The sequence below is a fragment of the Echinops telfairi genome, unplaced genomic scaffold (assembly GCF_000313985.2).
Source record: "Echinops telfairi isolate 266 unplaced genomic scaffold, ASM31398v2 ScPeMD7_1713;HRSCAF=2227, whole genome shotgun sequence".
Classification (NCBI taxonomy): domain Eukaryota; kingdom Metazoa; phylum Chordata; class Mammalia; order Afrosoricida; family Tenrecidae; genus Echinops; species Echinops telfairi.
In genome coordinates this window covers 20782562-20804841 of record NW_022105611.1, presented here as the reverse complement: position 1 = coordinate 20804841, position 22280 = coordinate 20782562, and the positions used below count along the sequence as shown (strand labels likewise).

Sequence of the window (22280 nt, the reverse complement as noted above, 5' to 3'; positions counted from 1 at the left end):
ACATAGGGCTTTTTTTTCTAACAAATGCAAAGCATGATTTGTTCACCAATACAGCAGCATGCAGAATTGCTTCATAGTCCTAACCTGCCCTGTGTTCCACTTATTCATTCCTCGATGGTAGTGTGGTTACATGTTGAGCTGTGATTTGCATGGTCAGCAGTTCGAAACCACTGGCATGTCCGAGGGAGAAAGACTGGACTTTGTGCTCCCGTAAACAGTGACCGTCTTGGAGACCCACAGGGGTAGCTATGAGTCAGCAGTGACTCAATGGCAGTGAGTTTGGTTTTGGTTGGTCCCTTCCCCTTGGACGCTTGGCCATCCTGATCCTTTTAGTGTTCTCCCTGTCGCTATAGCTATGCCTTTCCCACGGCACATAGCTGGAACGGTGCAGTACGCAGCTTTTCCAGGCTGGATTATTTCACCTAGCAATATGCATGTCTGCTTCTTCCACGTCTGATAGCTCATTCCTCTTTACCACTAAAGAATACTCCATGATGAAAGGACCAGTTTGTTTACCCATTCACCTACTGAAGGATATCTGGGCTGCTTTCAATTTTTGACAGTTATGAATAAAGCTACTATGATTATCTATGCTCACTGAACTCTTTTGTACACTAATTTTGATCATCCTCTGGATTTTTGTTGAGTGAGTATCAATTTTTTTAAGTCAAAGAATTCATGTAAGTCACCATTTTGTATGATACAGTGGTTTTGAGTATTATATGTCTTTATGTAAGGTAATTGACATTTTAATTTGCAGAAGGCCCATTTGGCAAATATTCCTGTAAAAATCTGCAGCTCTTTTCTCTAGTGATTTTTTGCTAAGTTTCATTAAGATATAATTCATGCATCATACAATTCACCCATTAACAGTCCACAATTAAATGGCTTTTTGTATATCTAGAATGTGAAACCATCACCCATATAAGATTTCAGAAAATTTTGATGACAACAAAAAGAATTTGTGGACCCTTTAGCCACCCCCCACCCCCCAATCCCTTCAACATCTCAGCACCAGGGAACACTAATCTATATTCTATCTCTAGAGCGTTCTACTGCCTTTATATGTGGAACATGATCTTTTATGTTGGGCTTCTTTCACTCTCATGTTTTCAAGGTATATTCACATTGTAACATGTATCAGTATCTCATTTTAAAAGAAATATTACACTGTATAAATATGTGACATTTTGTTTATTCATTCATCAATCAATGGACACTTGAGGTGTGCTCACCTTTTGATTATGATCGCTGCTGTGCTATAAACAGTTGTGCGCAAGAGTTCACATGAATCTGTTTACATTTCTCTTGGGCACATATATCTCTAGGAGTGGAAATTGCTTGATCATATAGTAACTATGTATAATCCTCTGAGAAACTGCCAGATTTTTTTTTAAAGTATCCCCAATTTACACTCACACCAACAGTGTAAAGTCTCCACATCCTAGCCAATACTTGTTACTATCTATCCTTTTTTGCTACAGCAGACAGTGGAGGTGAAATATGAAGTGGTCTCTCGTTTTGATCTGCATTTTCCTGATAACTAAATAGAGGACCCCTGGTGGCAGAGTGGCTAAAGAGCTCAGCTGCTAACCAAAGGGTGTGTAGTTTGATTTCTCCAGCTGTTGGACAGAAGAAATGCTGTGTACGTGAAGATTCGGAGCAGTTACGCTCTGTTCTACAGCGTCCCTATGCATTGGGATCCACTGGAGAGCAGTGTGCATGGATGGGATGGCTGCAAACACTGAGCATCTCACTGGGCATTTATCTATTTAAGTCCTCTATTTGTAAATCGGGAAATCTGCTGTTTATGATTAAATATTACGAGTTTATGTATCTAGATACAAGTTCCTTATATAATTTGCTAATACTTTTCTCAATCTGTAGATTGACTTTTCACTTTCTTGAATAGCAAGTATCCTTTGATGGACATAGTTTAAAATTTTTTTTATAATGTCCAATTTATCTATTCTTTCTTTTCTTCCTTGTGCTTTTGTTGTGATAGCCAAGGCCACAAATACTTACACCTATGTTTTAAGAATTACATAGATTTATCTCATTTCCTCAACAGCAAGGAATCCCGTTTTCACAATCTACTGTTATTTTTGTCAGTATTTTACCAAATAACCAGAAAACAGGGTGTTTGAAAACTCAGATTTAAATTGTAGTTCCAAGATAAACACTGCTGCTCAGCCTGTCGAGTCCCAACTGGTTTTATTTTTACAACTGTTTAAAAGCATACTTTTTTGGTGTTTTCAAGTGAATTCTGAAATGATTTGCCAACGGATTAAAGTTTTTACAGATCACAGCTCTTGGTAAACCTGATGGCACTCTAGATACTACTTAGTTAAATCTTTTCAGAGCTGGTAAAGAAGTACAGCTTTATAAAAAAGAGGTTTTGGAAATCTTTTAGAATACATAATTTTAGTGTTAACCCAAGTTAATACTTGGTGTAAACACAGCCAATTAGCTTTGATTTTCAATAAAAATGCAGCCTAATAGATAGCTTTTATATAAAAATTACATCTAAGTGATAACCAAGTTTATGAAACATTTTGATAGTTACAAAGTTTATAAATCTAACTCAAGCTTAATTCTTTTGCCTTCAAAAGATCATTTCTCTAAAGACACGGGCTGTAACTACTTTAACCTAGGGCAGCATCTTGCAGGGCAGGGTACTGGTAGATACTATAGTTTGCCACCTCAAGTTACCTTCAATATCTTTAAAAAGCAAATGAAAAAAAAAAGTAAAATTATTAGAAATAATTTTATTCTATCTTCTAGAACTATGGTTTTAAGCTTTCATTTAATCCATTAAACAGTTCTGGGGTAGGTATCATAAACTATTTCAGAGATGAGAAAACTATTTGACCAAGGTCATACCAATTATGGCAAATTATTATATTTCCGCTTCCTGATGAATCATGTCTCCTGGTATCCATGATCTTGTGTAGTTCAAACTCACACTGACTCTGGGCTTGTCTGTGTGATTTGCTTTGGTCAATGAGACATAAATGTGATGCAAGCAGAAGTTTAATAAGTTACTAAGACTTGCTCTCTTGTGATAATGTCACCCCATGTGAGGAAACCAAGTTAGTTTAGAGCAGTGGTTCTCAACCTTCTTAATGCTATGATCCTTTAATAGAGTTTCTTATGTTGTGGTGACCCCCAACCATAAAATTATTTTTGTTGCTACTTCATAACTATAATTTTGCTATTGTTATAAATCGTAATGTAAATATCTGATATGCAGGATGTATTTTCACTGTTACAAATTGAACATAATCAAAGCACAGCGCTTAATTACAAAACAATATGTAATTATATATTGTGACATATTTATGTGTTTCCGATGGTCTTAGGTGACCCCTGTGAAAGGGTCATTCGCCACCCCACCCCCCAAAGGGGTCGTGACCCACAGGTTGAGAAGCGCTGGTCTAGACTCTGAGGCTGAAAGACCACAAGGTAGAAAGGGTTCAAAGCCAAGGCAAACCCTCACGCTGTATGCAGCTACTCCGACAATCTTAGGGAAAACCAGCAAAAGAAACACATAATCAACATACAGAATGATGAGAGAATAAATCATGGCTCTGTTAGTAATAAAGTTTAGGGTTGCTTTTAAAGACCATAACAGATTACTGGGCTTGAATAATTTAATTCCAAACATTGGCTTTCTCCCAATACAAATATTTTGCTTTATTCTCTTCTCATCCATGCAGATCTGAATACATGATTGCAAAACCAAAAATTATACTGCTCGTATTACCAGAATGTTATTGTTTTAAATCAAAGTAAAATTTTTATGTTGCTACTTCAGCTTCCAAGATCATTTAAAATGTTCGCACAGTAACCTATTGCATTTACACATTATTAGTTAAACTTAATCAGTTCCAAATGGAAACTTGTTCCTAATTTTTAAATAACAGAATTATATTAGATAATTTTAACAGTTAAGACTTCTTTTTAAAAAATGTATTAAGATTCAATCTCCAGAAAATTCATTATTGATTTTTAATTATTTCTGATAGGGCAGCTCAGAGAATAAATTTTCTATGAGATCAATTCTTTTAACCTACTGACACTGGTTTTAAGACCCAGTGAGGAGTTATAGATGGAGGCTTCAAGAAGTTCATGGAAAAGGCCATGATCTTGCACAAAGCAAGGAAGGATGGATAACTGATAATACACAAAATAAATATTGGTAATAAGTTGAGGGTTTATAAAAGATGACCCGACTCCATGAGATCAGCATATTCTGAATATTCTAGAAATTCTACAATTTAAAATTCAAATAAGAAATATCAATATGAATTAATGATGAAAATAAATAAATTCCTAGCACTAACAACAAAGGAAGAGCCAATATAAAGTGACATTCATAGCAATAAGCATCTTTACGGCCCAAACCTTAGTGCTGAAATATTATTCTCTAAGAGAAATGGGGAATCATCAGGGAAATGGTTAAGTCTGACCGAAAATACAAAGTCAGCTTAGGAGAGCTTGTTTTGCTAGAAAGCAAGAAAAGTATTTAACCACTACTGGGAGTAATGTCAACTGTGAAGGGGCTCTCCTGCCAAATTTCAGACAACACGGGGCTTCTCGTTAGGTGCCATCAGGTTGGCTTCAACTCATAATGACATTAGCAAGAACAGAATAAAAAATTGCCAGTTGTGCCATCTTCATGATGGTTGCTAAGCATGTGAGTGCACTGTCGTTGCTATTGTGTCAATCTATCTCATTGATTGGAGGCATTACAAAATTATAATTGTCATGGATAATACACAAAACAAATATTGATAATAAATTGAGCGTATATAAAATACCACCCAACTCCATGAGGTCAAGCAGAGTAACTGCTTGGGAGAGAACATCTCCTGGAAGCTATGAACTAAACATTTCCAGGATGTTTACAGAGCTGAGAGACCTTACTGGGCACTCCAGTCGTTCATTAGTCAACATCACAGCAAGACAGAACATTCAGAGTAGGGCTGGATTTGCCTAACTCTAAAGGCTACTCTAGACTAAGGTAAACTGGGGTATTCTTTTTATCTGATAAATGAAAATCAAATGAGAGATCATTTTAAGATAACAGAGTTACCTAAAGTTTGCATGTATTCAGGTATTAAAAACTGTGACATTTTCAATTCTTGTGACTGGAAAATAATAATGCATCAGGCTACCATGGTTTTAGCACAGTCCATATTTTGGGGAAGAAAATTATTTTTGAGAGTGCAGACTTAAATATTGGTATTAGAAAGGTCAGAAATTATGTTGTGGAAATCTTATGTTCTATCTTTAGCTTTAAACTAACAAACACAGTTTAGTTTAGTTACATTCACTGAAATAGCAGGTCACTCAGCCTAAACACAAGCATAGGATTTATTGCTGCTACAGGGGCTGGTGGGATTTGGTGGAGCTTGACTGACACCATGGATGGATCCTAGAAATAGAAAACACCCTTTGAAAACTTTCTGAGGTGTGTCTCAAAATAGTCACCACTGTCCCACCAGGGTCTGAAACCAACTTCATGTAGAGTTTGGAGAAACAAACAACAGGAAAAATATTTCTACCACAAACCAATGTCTCTCAGACTAGGCAAGGGCCTGCCAGAGTCTTTGGCCAGCACCTAGTATGGTGGTTTGGCCGTGATGCTAAAGTGAGAGGAAAATGACTATTCATTGCATGCCCTGCCTGCCACACTGTGTAGGCTGCGGATAAGAATGGAACTAAGACAGTCGGGGTTATTAACGGGGCTCTTCTAGACCAGGCAGACGGCAAGCTTGTTCTGGTTTCGATCACAAGCACGGGGCTATATCAAAAGCAAGCTCTACTTGCCTCTCTGCCCACATTTGCACCCCATCCAACACTGAAGCACTTTAGATTAATTTAGATTAATTAATCTTGGGAGGCAATGGTGAAGTTCTTGGTTCCTACCCAAAAGGTAAGCGGTTTGAACCCACCAGCAGCTTTGTAGTTAAAAATAACTGGGTGCTCTGCTACTGTAAAGATTATTGTTGTTGTATGCCATTTGACTAAATTCTGACTTACAATGACCCCATAGGGCAAAATAGATCTGTATATATCTAGAGGAGCAAATTGCATCCTATAAGATTTTGCAACCTTCGATCTTTATGGGAGGAGATTGCAGAATCTTTTCTCCAGAGGAGCAGTTACTGGGTTCAAACTGCTGACATTTTTTAGATAATCAGCCCATGCATCGCAATAGTGTGCCAACCTAGCAAACCCCATGAGCCAATTCTATTGTCATGTAAGGTCATTAGAATCTGGACTTGATTCGACAGCAAACAACAACTACTACTTAAGCAGTGCATGAATTCTTTGCACAGAGACCCTGAAAGTTGCTTGCTTGTCAGTTCTTAGGAACTGTTCATGCTGGACTGTGTTCCAAGGGAACTAATTCTGCTGTTGAGCAGATCTGACCATCAGAAAGCATTTCCCAATACCAAGTCTAAATCTGCCTTCCTTCTGCTTCTATCTTTTGGTTCAAATTCTACTTCCTGAGGCTGTAATGCTATCCCTTTTCTTTGATTAGTCAAATGCTGTCACCTATCTGTCAATATGTAGGTATTGCATTGGGCATATCAGCTACAAAAGATCTCCTTAAAGTGTTAAAAAGGAAAGACAGCACTTGGCAGACTGAGGTATTGTCTGATCTAACACAAATGCTCCTTCAGAGTGAGAACGGGAGACTTTGTCACATTATCAGGAAAGACCAGAACCTGCAGAAGGACATGATGCTTGGGAAAGTAGGAGGTCAGTGAAACAGAGAGGATGACACTTAACAAGATGGATTGACATAGTGACTGAACAATGGGCTCACATATAGCAACAATTGTGAGGATGGTGCAGAAACAGCAGTATTTTGTTCTCTTGTACATAAGGTCGCTATGAGTTCAAAACTACTTGGTAGCTGTGGTAGTTACATAATCTGGTGTCAATTTGGGGCCTGAGAGGATTTAGAATGAAGGAGTAGAGTCTAGTCTGTCATAGCCAATGAGGCCTCTGTGTGGGCATGGCCTACTGAGATTTCTGGGAATTCCTGAACTTGCTCCTTGGAGGCGGAAGACATCTCACTCTCTCTCTCTGCTCACTCCCTGGGAGACATTGTAGCTGACAAGACACATGGAAGTACACTGGTGCCCTGAGCTGGAGAAGCCACATGGACCTACTATAAGGTGACCAGATTTAAAGCGGGACACCATTGACTGGGGGAGAGGGGTGTTCTTGATTAAAAATTTGGTCTATATGGACCAAATAGACCGTTCCCTAGCTTGTTGTGCATTCTTTCCAAAAATCAGGACTTTTTTAAAAATGCCAAAAATCGGGACTGTCCACCAAAAGCGGGACGTCTAGTCACCTTAACCTACCCTGATGCAACCAGACCTGTGAAATCAAAGAAGCCACATAGAGACCCATGCCAGCACTGAGATGCTTACAGCACCACTGGATCCAAAAACTTTCTACCCACAGGCCTGTGACCATCCTGCATTCGACATCATTGCAGGTGTTTCATGGGTCTGCAGAGGGCTTGATAGATTGGTTTTGGACATATGGGCATATCGAACTTATGGGCTTGGACTAGATTGGGTTGGGATGCTTTCTTAATGTACAATTACCCTTTATATAAAACTCTCTCTTATACACGTATGAGTTTCTATGAACTTGTTTCTCTAGTCTACCCGGACTAACACAGTAGCACCTGACAACATCTGTCAATATTCGACTTAAGTCTTATTTTTTTATGTGGTTCTAGTCCTAATGGCCCCTTCTAAAGAAATCTCTGTGCCCTTGGAGCTTCTGAAGTATTCTACATAGACCTTGGCATTTATGCTTTATAGTTTTAGGTATCTTTAATATTAGGAACATGGCTTATGTTCTGTATACGAACACAATATCCCAGAGAGCTGAACAATACCTTAGTCTTTTTTAAAAAATGCCTACCCTATATCTCCTTGTCACATTGCAGTCAAGTAGATATATACACAGTGTATACACTTCCTTCGCAAGAGTTTACTTACCGCCTATAATAATTCTGTGCAACAGTCAGTGAAACAAGAATATCTATGGACCGACAAGACCAGCTAGTATCACTATTCTTCAAATTAACATATCAACTACTAATGCCAAAGATAAAGAAATTGAAGATACATGTAATTAAGATCCATTGATAATTACTGGTATATGCAATGTGAAATTTGGAAATAAAGATTCTCTCACATGACTGAGTTTTGCTATGACATATTCTTGCAAACAAGTCTTTTCAACAACATAAACAGCGATTATGAGCTTAAAGATAAGGTCAATAAGAGTAATCCATCCACTGCTCATATGCAAGTTCAAGTTGAAGAAAATGAAAGCAAGTCCATAAGAGCCAAAGTACAAACTTGAGTATATCTCTCATAGATTTACAGACCATCTCAGAATAAAGTTGAAGCATTGTTTACAAATCACTAAAGACCAGACAAGTTGTGGGATGACATCATATATGAAAACAAAAGGTTATTAAAAAGAAATTGAATCTAGTGATAATTGTACAACTCTTCTTGATATGATTTAATTATTGAATTGTATGAAATGTGGGTAAAGTGCTAATAAAACTGTTAAATAAAAAGACAAGACAAAAAAATAAATAAAACCACCACTTGTTTGTTAAAAAAAAAAAGACAAGACAAAAATGGCTACCTTGAGATTCAGAAACTTGCTCTTGAACAGAGAGTAAAGTGAATGGAAGACACGATGAAGTAAAAGCGATGAAAAGAAGATCTCAAATGGTTGCTCAAGAAGATGGAAAAATTGATGCATTTGAATTATGGGTTCGTGAAGAATAATGAATATACCATGAACTGCCACTAGAATAAACAAATGTGTTGGAAAAAGTACGACCAGAATGTTCCTTAAGTGAGGATGGTGAGACTGTCTCATATACTTTGATTCTTTGGATATGTTCTCAGGAGGGATCATTCCTGGAGAAGGAGCTCATGTTTCAAATAGTATGGGATCAGCAACACAGGCAGTGAAACAAGAGTATCCATGGACCTACAAGAAAGACCGGCTAGTATCACAGCAGCTGCAACAATGAGGTCAAGTACAGCAACAGTTGTGAGAGTGATGCAGTGCTTTGTTCTCTTGTACACAGGGTTGCTGTGATTTGGAACCTACTGGATGGTACCTAAAAATAACAACATACTTACTTCCTTAGAAACATCCTCCACTCTAATCAAATCCAACTGCTAAACTACATCTTAGGTCTTCTTCCCTTACTAATACTTCATTGCTTCCCATCTCAAGCTCTCCTGTAGGTCAGGAAGTATTAGCTTGGGACACATGAAGTTCTGCGATGTAATACACAAAATACACATTTTTTTGGTTTCTGGTAGAATTGGTTTCATAACCTTCATTCAATCCTCAAAGGTCCCATGATCTCACAATATAGAAACCTACTGCTCTATCTCTCTCTCACACACACCCTTTTCTTGAGCAGTTCGATTTATAGCCTATGAAACTGTGATAGTTACATAATCTGGTGTCAATTTGTGAAGGGGTGGAGTCTAGCCTGTCAATTAAGCCGCAACTTGACCTCATTGAGAGGCGCCACAGAGATAAGTAGCTCACTGAAGGCCAGCTCACTCACTCCTTGTGAGACATTACTGACGATAAGCCTGATGGAGCAACACTGATGCAGCCATAGCCCTAGAGCTGGAGGAGCCACATGGAGACTCATGCCAGTGCTGAGATGCTTCTACAGCCACTGGATCCATAAGGCTTTCCACCCACTAGCCTGTGATCTTCCTGCAATCAGCACCATTGCATGTGTTTCATGAGTCTGAAGAGGACTTTATAGATTGGTATCGGACATATGGGCTAATATTGGACTTAGGTACTTGATCTGGACTCGGCTCGGATGTTTTCTCAATATTCAATTGCTCTTGTATATAAAGCTCTCTCTTGTACACATATGAATGTCCCTGGATTTGTTTGTCTAGTCTACCAGACTAACACAGAAATTCTATATAGGGTCACTATGAGTTGGAAATAGACTAGATGGTAGTAGGCTGTTGCTTAACCAAGTCTTTCATCATTCTTAAAAGCCCAACCCGTGTCTCTGATTGCAAAGATCCTTCCAGGTAAACGAGAGTTTTCTGGGCTCTGACCTTACACCATTTTTCTTTAAAGAAATTTTTTTATTATTCTTTTTTTTAATTTTTGAAAAAGCAGTATTTTATTGTATTTTCAGTGAAGATTTGCAGAGATGTTTAGGCTCCCATTCAGTACTCTTTATACAAGTTGCTCAGTGACATTGGTTACATTCTTCATAATTGTGAGTATTCTCATTATTTCCATTCTGGTTGTTCTGTTTCCATTAATCTAGTTTCCCTGTCTTCTTACATTCTTATCTTTACTTTTAAGTAATTGTTGCTATCTGGTCTCATATATAAGCATTTTTAAAACGGTTGTATTGGCATATAACCAACATCATACAATTCAATAGTTCCAATGTATTTTAAAAAGTTGTGCAATCATCACCACAATAAATTTCAGGAAATTTTCTTTTTTCTTGTGCTCATTGTTGTTAGCTCCCCGTTTCCCTGTAACTTTCCCTACCATGCCCCTCGGAACCGATTAATTCAGTTACTATCTCTATAGATTTACCTATTCTGGATTTCATAGATAGAAAAACATATAAAGCCAAAACAAAACAGCAATGACAGCAAACAGCAAGGACAAAATAAAACAGAAAACCTCAATAGAAAAAAAAGCAGAAAATATTAAAAATTTGAACAAATATAAAATGCATCAAATGATAAAGTGTCACATTTTAACCTGACTACATCTGCAGTAATCCACCTTACAATGTACTCTGAGAGCAAGACCATTCACATCCCTGAAGGCTCTGACCTTATACCATTTTTCTATACTATTAACTTGATTGATGTATTAGGTATAAAGGGGCTTCAAAGAGTTCATGGAAAAATGGAATTAAAAGATAATGGAATTTTCTCCCGAACATTTTGAAGCCCCTTCACACTTTGTAAAAATGTTAAAAGTAATATCTTCATTGCCTCTCAATTCTTTTGTTTTGTAATGTAGTCTCATTCATGACTCTTAACTCTTTATATCAAGTTCAGATTTAAAACAAACATAAAACTTATTTTGGATTAGGTAAATTTATAGAATATACTAGTTTTTCTTTTGAACATACTATTTTTTCAAACAATTTACATTTTGTTTGTTTCATGTCATTGATTTTAATTCCCACAATGCAACACCACTAATCCCACTTCCTCCCTGTGGCTCTTCCTTCCACTCTTCCTCCTTTCCTAACTCGGTCTGAGCTTTGTCGTTGGGTAAACACTGCCCCTTTGATCTGAAGTTATTGACTATTTTAAAGTGTACGTGCCTCATTAGTATTATTGTTTCCCTCATGTAATTATTGTTTGGCTAAAAATTGAGCCATGGGGCTGAGTTCATTTCCAGACCCTGAAGAGTCTTGGAGGTTCCAAAAGGCTCTGACTAGTAAGCCTGGTCATTTTTATGATGTTGAGTTTTGTCCCACATTTTCTCCTACTCTATTCAGGAACTTCTAATGTGATTCTTTCCAGGGAACTTAGTAGTGGTAGCCTGGTAACCTCTAGTTCTGGTCTCAGGGTCATGGAGATTTCTGTTCATGTGATCCATTAGTCCTTTGGATTATTTCCTTGAATGCTCCATTTTCTTCATTCTTTGTTCCAGATGGGGAGAGACCAACAATAGTACCTTACATGGCAGCTCACGAGCTTTTTAAGACCCCAGTTGCTACTCACCAAAGCCAACCATTATCTTTGCAGACTCTGCCATTCCAACTGACTTGGACTGTTTGTCCCCTAGACGGAATTTTCTTGGGGTGGGGGCTGTTTAACATATCAAAAGACTTTTAAAAGTTTGTGGATAAATTCTATTATCTTTAGATCTTTTTTGTTCCATAAAAATTTTCAAGCTCCCCTTGTACATACATGTGCTACCTTGTGCAAGGCAGAAACTCAGTAAGTAATACTATGGACACACATAAACATGATGCATCATCATCATCATCATCATCAAGTTAATGAACCCTAAGAGTGCGCATCACAATTGTGACTGTTTTTGGAGCCGGCAAGAGGCCCGAACAAGCTGCCGTCTCACCTCTGCCTTACGGATATTCTCTCTAGCTTCCTCTATTTTCTGGTCCAGTTCTGCTCGGTTCTGTTCAGACGCTGCAGCTCCATGACATTCCAGCTCATCTAGAACCTGTTAAAGAAAACAGGAACATAATGACTGTGGTCCCTTTGCTAGTTTATCTTTAAGTGACTAGATTATTTGGATAATTCAAAAGACTTTTATTTGCTAATGGCCATGACTTTTTACCTTTAATTTTTTTTCATTTATTTTAAATCTTGAAATAATTTTGGCCCACAGGTAGTTGCAAAGCAATACAGCAGCGGTTCTCAAACTGTGAGTTGCGACCCCTTTGGGGGTCAAATGAACCTTTCACAGGGGTCGCCTGATTCATAACAGTAGCAAAATTACAGTCAAGAAGTAGCAACAAAAATAATGTTATGGTTGGGGGGGTGTCGCCACAACATGAGGAACTGTATTAAAGAGTCGTGGCATTAGGAAGGTTGAGAACCACTGACAGAGGGAAGTTCTATGCACCCTTCCGTCACCAAAGGTAATTTACATATATATAGTACAATATGAACACCTGGTAATCAACATTAGCATATTCTATACTAACTTATTCAGATTGCATAAAAAGTAGTAGTCTGCTATACCTACACATCTCAACATGCATTCTTCACCACTGATACATCAATTTACATGTATTTTAAAAGATAATTTCTTATGCATTTTATATAGCTATACAAATAGAAATTTTCTATTTAAAAAATAAGGAAAATTGATATATATTGTGTTATTTTCCATTATGTTTAATAAACCTTTTTATGTTTGTATGGGTAGATTGAACTTAGGCTTATACAGATAATGAAGATAATTTAACTGTACTATATGCTATTTATACCTCTTCTTTTGTGTTTGAATTTTCAAATTTACTGACATTATAAATAGCACTATACAAACAACCTCATGAAGTACTTCAATGTACATGGGTTTTTTGTTTTTTTTTTTAGGATAAAATAGATACATGGAAATTGTACATTTTAATAAAAGACATTACCAAATTTAACCCACCCCTGGCACTGTACAAGAGCCTATTTTCCTATCTTAACAACAATGGCCACTTAGTATACTCTGTCCATTTTTCTAATTTTGGGGCCCTTAAAACAGAGAACTTTCTCCAGCTGGAGTGAGATATTTGCCAGAAGGGAAAGCCCAAGAGATTTCATACCTTTAGAAGGCTTCAATACACCATTGCTGGCTCTGATATGTAGAGGCTTATGTGCAAAGATCAGAGAGAACAGCTTCAAGGAATGACAGATGTAAGGAACTGGATCCTGACATGAGTTTGGAGTGGACACTCCTTAGGGTCTCTAAATAAGAGTCCAGGCTGGTAGGTACTGTGATTCAGCCATGTTTTGGGTTGATAAAGAAAGAGTTACAATCTTGAAAACCCAAAGGGGCAGTTTTACTTTGTCCTACAAATCAAAAAAACTAAAAACTCACTGCCATCAAGTCAATGCTGACTCATAGTGACCCTATCCCCACTACACCCCCACCCCACCCCCCTGCTAGCAGCTGGTGGTTTTGAACTGCCGGCCATGTGGATCGCAGCCCAACCCTTGCTGTAAGTCGGAGTAGAATCAATGGCAGGGAGTTTAAGAGCTGAAATACATCAACCAGCCAAGCTCACAGACTTCTGACCTACAGAAATATGAGCTAATAAATCTAGGTCATTTAGTATGTTAAGTTTGTGGTAATGTGTTACGCTAGAAATAGGAAATTCACATGATCATCAAGTATGCTTACATTTTAGGAAGTTATGTGTGCCATTTCTACTCCAATTATTATTTCTTTCAATCTATGTACTGTGGGTTTAATTTCTTTTTCTATCTTAAAGTAAAAGCTTATTGTTTTGAAATGTTTTTAAAGTAATAAGCATTTAAGGCAGTATATTCCTGCAAGTACTGCCTAACCTGTAGTATTCCAGTTGTTTCATTCAGACCAAAGTCTTTTCTTATTTCCTTTATGTGGAGTTTACAATGACCATTACCCAAAGAAGTTAGTACTTGTCCTTGATTCCTCATGGCTGCTATCTAAAACATTTGAATCTCTCCAGTATTTAAAGTGTTTTTCATGAGAGTGCCTGGTCATATCTATTTAACAGATTATGCTTTGTAAGACTTTATAGCAATTCTTCGCAGATTTGCCCAATGCAATATACCATGTGATTTCTTAACTGCTGTTTCTATGAGTGTCAGCTATAAACCCAAGCAAAGTTAAATTTTTGACAACTTCAATATTTTCTGTTTATCATGCTACTTATTGCTCTAGTGTGGGGATTTTAAAAAATGTTAGAACTGCAATCCATACAAGTTAATCATAGAGGTTACTAGTAAAGTCTAGTATATATTTAGCACACAGGATAATTACATCAGATCATAAAATGAAGGATAATTATACAATCCCGAGAATTATAGCTTAGTCAAGTTGACACATATTTTGGGGGTCACATCCAATCCATTAACAGAAAGGCAGCACATCTCTTTTTGAGGTACAGAAGTTCTGTGCTGGGAGCCTCCTCAGACTTTGTCCTATGTGTCCCCTCATTTTTATCACTTTTGCTGTAGTAAAACTACATTCATAAGTACAGCACGGTCCTAATTTCTCTGGGAGTCATTCTAGCAAATTATCAACCCCGAGGAAGTGGTGAGAATTGTTAAGTCAGACATGAAGGGAGCCCTGGGGGCCCTCAAACTCAGTGTTTGCTGTTGGGTACTACTGAGTTGGCTTCAAATCACAGTGACCTTATATGCAACCATGGCCTGGTCCTGCACTGTCTTTCACAATTGTTCTATGTTAGAGTCCACTGTGACAGCCAGTATGCCATCACATCTTGTTGAAAGTCTTTCTCTCTTTTGCTGACGTTTATTTTACCAAGCCTGATGTCCTTCTTCAAGAGCTAGTCCTGACAACATGTCCAAAGTACATGAGATGAAGTCTTGTCATTCATACTCCTGAGAAGTACTCAGGCTGAATTTCTTTGTTCATCCTCCTGGAAGTTCATGGTATAGTCAGTATTCTTTGCCAATATCATGATATAAGAGATCAATTCTTTGGGGGGTCCTCCTTATTTACTGTCCAGGTTTTGCGTGCCTGCATAAGAGGTGATTGAAGTTACTACAGCTTCGGTCAGGTGTACCTTAGTTTTCAAAGTGACACTTTTGCTCTTTCAGTTCAAAGATTTCTTTGGCAGATTTGCCCAGTGCATATGCTGCTTGACTTCGTGACTGTTACTTCCATGACCATGCTTGTAGATTCATGTAAGTGTATTCCTAGAGAACTTTAATATTTTCTCTATCATGATGTTGCTTATGGGTCCAGTTGTGAGGATTTTTGTTTTACCTGAGATGTATTCCACACTGAAGGTTATAGATGTTGCTGTTCCTAAGTGAGGGCTTCAAGTTCTCTTCACTTTCAGTAAGCCAGGTTGTGCCATCTGTATACAGCAGGTTGTTAATGGGTCTCCCTCTAATACTGTTACTACATTCTTCTTCCTATAGTCCACTTCTCAAAGTATTTGCTCAGCATACAGATTGAATAATATGGTAAAAGAATACAACTCTGACATACACCTTTTCTGATTTTAAACCAGACGCAGCAAAAAATCCCAAATTTGTAGCAAGCAGGTCAGTATGTTGGAAGGAACCTGCAAACTTGTTGAGTGTCTGAAACCTTGGGTAGAATAGGCAGTATGGAGGAATATAGTTTTTACTATGTGAGAGCTCTAAATGTTTGGGTTACAAGAATTATTAGTTACATTTACTATTGGTGTCCAAAGAAGAACAGAGGTGAAAAGAATGAAATAATTGAAAAGAACTGAATTACCATATATACTCAAGTATAAACCAATCTGAGTATCAGCCATGGCACCTAATTTTACCATAAAAACTGCATTTAAAATGTGCCAAAAAAGTCGGCTTATACATGAGTATATACAGTACACTAATTTACCTATACACCGTGATGTAACCCAGGGATTCCAATTTGGTCCACCACCTGTTCCTTCTTTTTTCTGTCTGACCCTTCCTTTGGCCTGTGAATTATTTGGAAACATGTCTTATGATTTTTTAATGTTTGAGGATTTTTCAAAAATTAATTCAATTCTTATTTACTTTAATCACACTCTATAATTCCAATTATTTAAAATTGGAATTTATTTTGGCTTTATTATTATTTTTCCTTTATTATGGCACAGGCACATGGTCTGTCTTGGTGAATGTTCAATATGTACTTGTGTTGATATTATTGCTCAGTCTTGTATAACTTTACTGATTTTATGACTATCAGTTATAAAATTTACTTAAAATCACTAACTGAAATCATAATTGTATCAATTTCTTTCAGTTCTATCAAATGTTGCTTTATATATATAATGAGGTTCTGTGAACTAAATGCAAAAGATATCAAAGTATGGTGTTTTCTTGCTGAAAGGTGCTGTGGTGGTGCTGTAGATAAGCACTTGCAGCTAATAGAAAGGGTAGCAGTGTGAACCCACCAGCTGCTCAGTGGGAGAAAGTTGTGGCAGTCTGCTTTCTTCAAGATTTACAGCCCCGGTAATTTGATGGGGCCATTTTACCCCGACCTATAGAATCTTTATGAGTTGAAATGGTCCCAAGAGCAGTTAATAAGTTTATATTTCACCTCACCATCATAAAATGTATGTCTTTATCTCTTCATAATAATTACCTTAAAGTACACTTTGAATATTAGTATATGTATGGTATATCTTTTTTCAATCTTTTTCTTTTAATCTGTCCATGGCTTTGTATTTAAAATGCTTTTCTTTTTATTTAAAAATATAAGTAAATATAAATATAAATGTAAAATGGGTTTTGATTCCCCGTCTCCCAAGAGAAAGCACAGAACAAATTAAAACTGGGTCAAAGAGGGAAAACAAAGGATATGTTAAACTTTAATCTGACTATTGCAGTTGGGAACAAGATGAGGTTTCCTACTCCCATAAAGAGTTACAATCTTATGAACCCGCCAGGCCAGTTTTACCCTGTCCTACAGGGTTGCTATCAGTTAGAATAACTCGATGGCAGTGAGCTGTTTTCTATTTTTAGAATTTATTTATTTATTTTGGGGGGCAGTGAGTTTTTAAGTTATAACTGACGTAATCCACTTTCCAGTGCCCTCTGTCTGAGAGCATGAGTTAGTTAGTTTATTGTGCCAACCTGGCCGATAAACACAGGTGGGATTAATTAAAGGGCGGAGGGATAGATGGCTTGGTGAGCCTCGCCTTTCGAGTCTCATTTCTCTTGCTTTGTGATGGTCGCACCAGGGTGCAGCTGCCTTAGCAGTTCCCTGCTTCAGCTTGCAAGGCTGACTCCCTGCAAGACAACCCCAAGGAGAAGCCACATGGACCTACCCCGATGCAGCCCTGGGTGATGGAGCACCGTGTGGAGACTCCTGCCAGCACTGAGATGTTTACACATTCACTTACTTGACTTTCCTCCTGCAGTCGGCATCATTGCGTCTGCTTTGTGAGATGGAGGAGGACTTTGTGGACTGCTGTTGGACACATGGGTTAATGGGTGAATATTGAACATGTGGGCTTGGGCAGCACTGGGTTGTGATGTTCTCTTGATGCACAATTAACCTTTATATAAAACTCTCTCTTTTACATGAGTTGCTGTGGATTTGTTTCTCTAAAGTACCCAGACTGACACAGGGCAGGCAGGTTGTGCTTTTTTTATGCAGTGATCAGACAACCTCGAGCTTAATTGAGTATCTAGGCCATTTAGATTTAATGTAATTATCTATATGATTGGATCTACATTTACTATCTTGTGTTGTCACATGAGGACTTATGAAATTTCCCAATTAAAGTTAACAGCTGGCAGCATAACCTCTGAGTGCTGAGAAATTATTTTAAAAAGATTTAGGGGGTATTATTTTTTTGCTTCCCTTTCCCTTTCCTTTTTTATTTTAATCAACCATTTTATTGGGGGCTCTTAAAATTTTACAATTTGTAAAATTTGGAACAATCCATCATTTAATTTTATTAAGCACACTTGTAAATTTGTTGCCATCAACATTTCTAAAACATTTTCTTTCTACTTGAGCCCTTGGTATCAGCTCTTCTTTTCTGTCCCCTCCTTCCTCCACCCTCCCAGCCTTGTGAATTCTTGATCAATTATACATTATTGTTGTTATTTTTTGTCTTACACTGTCCGTTTTCTCCCTTGGTATTTTGCACATTAATAAAACTCAACTCCTTAAATATGGCCTCAGATTCTGTTACACTTACGCGCTGTTGGTGAACAATATTTTTGTGCTCACGTGCCACGCGTGTGGCCCACTTCCGAGCTTCCTTATTTAAACTGTGCTCCTCTGTAGTCCCAGTTTCTGATTCTAATTTTCGGCTCTACAACACAAGAGAGAACAGAGAAAGTATTGTTACTCTTCTTGTAATCACTATGAATTAGTAATTGGATCAAAAGCCTTCATTTAACCAGCAAAATAGCAGGCATGCTCCACTATTTAGGGAAGCAATGTCTCATGTCACAGCAAGTTACCTAAAGATGAAGAGGGTAATATAAAACTATACATGACAACCTTTTTGGTCTTACATGCCTATACATGAACATATTCTAGTTGGATATTTCCTTTTGGGTGTGAAGGATGCTAGCTAAGCAAAGGGAAAAAGAGGTATTTATCCCAATTGACTATGACACTAAAATAGTTGCATAGATAGAAACAAACAATTCAACAGTTTCAATGTGAACAGAGAACCAAAACAAAATGATAAATAGCAACAACAAAACTCCCCAAGATATTGGGTTTAATTTCATTGTAGGTCTATTGCTAACTTACTAAATGTCCTCAAATTAGTAAAGGTGGGGCTTTGTTATTAATTTGATGGGTTTACTACTATCACTCAGATTGAAGTACCCAACGAACAGGACAGATTACAATGTCACTCATTGGGAGATGTGCTTTTGGGATCCTTCGGGCAGAAAAAGACAGATCTAAAATATGAATGAATTAATTTATCTGAAATCAAGTCGTGGAAAGTCATGTGGAAGGTACCTGTAACACAGGTCTTGACAAATTAGAATTCCATATAGGTAAACTCAACTCAGAGTGTTAAGCAATACACAGAGGTTTTATTCTAATGAAACCTCCACTCCGAAGATCAATATAAGTCAAGATCAAGCATCGATCATTAGTTTTTGAGGTTATGGTGTAGCACTGGCTGATTCCAGGAAAGGAATCTTAAGTCTATCTTAGAAGGTACATTGACTTAATCTTTTGTTCCTTCTTTTATCATTTCCCCTTTCTTTTAAAAAATATATTTTATACATATTAAAGAATGACATAAGCTATTAAGTCTAATAATTTAAAGATCATTGCTACTATACTATTAAATATCATTGTAGCCTGGTTCTGAAAAAAGTTCATATATTTAATTTTACCATTTTTAAAGTGACATATGCAATATGATTATTAGGTTTAAAATGGCTAAAATAAAAATACCCCTGCCCCCCAAAAATCACCATGCCAACACCACCAACGCAAACATATGCATGACCCGAAGATGACTTCCCCGTCGACCTTTAGCAAGGACAGTTTTCATTTGTTTAGTCAATTTGGGTACCCTACTACAAAGTAAGGAGACCAACTAAATGGGCTGATCATTTTAGAAATCTTACACATTTTAGCAGCCAATGTTCATAAGCAGACAGGCTTTTCCCTGGAAAGCAAATGCCAATTAAAACAAAACTCTAGGGAAAGGCAGGGGAGGTTAGCGGGGAAAGAGGAGCTAACAAATGAGTACACGAAAGAAGAAAATGCCATAAAATGGATTGTGTTCATCATTACACAACTCTTTTTTAAAATATGATTGAACTATTGAATTATAGGATGTGAATTACCACATATACTCGAGTATAAGCCGATCCAAATATCAGTCAAAGCACCTAATTTTACCACAAAAACGGCACCAAAAAATGTGCTGAAAAACTCGGCTTATACACAAGTATATACGGTATATGTCAATAAAATTCTTTTTTAAAAGCCTATGCTTTTGAACCCTGCTAATTTTAGTTATGGTAACTTTTCTATATTTTGACCAGGGAAAAAAACTAGCCATTCTTCAAATTTCAGTTCAAATGATACTATTTCTGTGAAATCTTCCATGATGATTCCAGATAAATTCAGGTTTCCTACACTTTTTCTCTTCTTACGTGTATTTTTTGCTGTGCTATTGTTGAAAACACATACAGACGGCAATCTCTATTTTATTCCTGCACTCATTTATTAGACATTATTGAGTGGTCACTGCACCCAGCAAATACCTCATTATACTGTGTATGTGTGTTTCCCACTTTTCTCGAGGCAAAGAAAGCCTGAGTACTACCTTAATCTTGGCATTCTTGGTTAAATTAATATAACTTAATCTTCTACCCCTGAAACCCCAAAGTGATAGCCATGTTACTAAACTATTACAACGATTCTTTCAGAGGAAGAGAATAATTGCATTAGAATCAGTTTCCAATAAGGAAGGGCAGGATTTCTGTGTGTGCGGAGGGGGTGCGGATGGTGAGACCAAGAATGAGGAACAGAGAAAAAGAATTTATTAAGTGCTATGCATTTTAATATGGCTGACGTTAGGGTTACATTATCTAAGACTCTAGTTTAACCACTTACACAATCCCCTTCATGTTTAAATACCCACTACAGAATCCATTCAAATGAATGACTGAGGAAATAAATTCATTTGAAGTATCAAATTAAGGTATTTCTTATACAAGGGGTACCCCCCCAAAAAAACGATGCTCATTTGTTTTTCTGATGTGAGGGGATAAGTGCATTTGGAGTTCGTTCTACCAGGTCAAACTGTTAATCAAGCTTTCTATTTAGAGGTTTTGAAAAGACTGCATAGCAGTGTGTGACAAAAAAGGCCTGATTATGGCAGACAGGGGACTGGTTTTGCCACCACGACAATGCACCTGCCCACGTAGCCATCTCAGTGCGGCAGTTTTTGGCAAAACCAGCATGCCTCTCCTTCCCAACGCACCTTGTTCACCCGATCTCCCTCCATGCAACTTATTTTTTGTTTTTTGGGAATGAAGATGGACATGAAAGGACAGCGATTTGACAACATAGAAGAAGTAAAGAAAAAAACCAGGGAGGTGCTGTCAGCCATCCAAACAAATGAGTTTGAAAAATGTTTCCAACAATGGAATCACAGATTTGACAAATGTATTAAGTGTAATAGAGAGTACTTTGAAGGTGATAAGGTTGTTTTCTTTTAAAAATGTTTAAAATACATAGCTTTAGGGGGGGGAAATTCCGATTTTTTTGGGGGGGGGTACCACCTCGTATATAAAAAAATACTTAATTATGTTGGTTCCTTAAAAAAACCATTAAAATCTGACATACTTTCATCTCCAAAGAGATTCAGCTCTATCATCCTAGCTAATTCACCACTCTTTTCAGGGCTTGAGATTTCTCATTTGAAGTTTTATTTGACTTTGCCGGGTTTTTGAGCTTATTAATGTATCTGCATGTCTATCTAGCTAGATAAGATAGGCGGGATAAATAATTCGGAGATGAAAACAATGGGTCCAATGGTTCTAGGGGGGATACGGGAGAAGGGGAGATGGGAGAAAGGAAGTGGGGGATGGAAACCAACCCAGGGACAAGGGAACAACAAGTGAACTAAAATCAATTGAGAAAAGGGCATAGGATGCCTAGTGGGGCTTAATCAAGGGCAATGTAGCAGTGAGGAATTACTAAACCTGAATGAAGGCTGAACATGATGGTGGGACAAGAGGAAAGTAAAGGAAACAGAGGAAAGAACCAGGAGGCAAAGGATACTTATAGAAGTCTAGATAAAGGCAAGTACATATGTAAATAGATTTATATGTGATGATGGGGAAATAGATATATGTGCATATATTTTTGGTTTAGCATTAAGATAGCAGATGGACATTAGACCTCCACTCAAGTACTCCCTCAATGCAAGAACACTTTGTTCTATTAATCTGGCATTCCATGATGCTCACCTTCCCGACATGATCGCTGATGACAAAGCGATGCATAAGCAAATGTGG

At 37.4% G+C, this 22280-nt stretch overlaps 1 protein-coding gene across 3 annotated transcripts in view; it reads right to left on the bottom strand.

Moving 5' to 3' along the window:
- The window catches only part of FCHSD2 (FCH and double SH3 domains 2), a 264805-nt gene that overhangs the window by 23894 nt on the left and 218631 nt on the right, over positions 1-22280 (bottom strand). For all 3 annotated transcript variants that reach the window (XM_004708805.3, XM_045293192.1, XM_045293193.1), the window contains 2 exons: positions 18470-18586; positions 12181-12285 (listed from right to left, as the gene is read on the bottom strand). In XM_004708805.3, coding sequence (XP_004708862.1) covers positions 12181-12285; positions 18470-18586 — 222 coding nt within the window. The remainder of the gene's footprint in view (positions 1-12180; positions 12286-18469; positions 18587-22280) is intronic.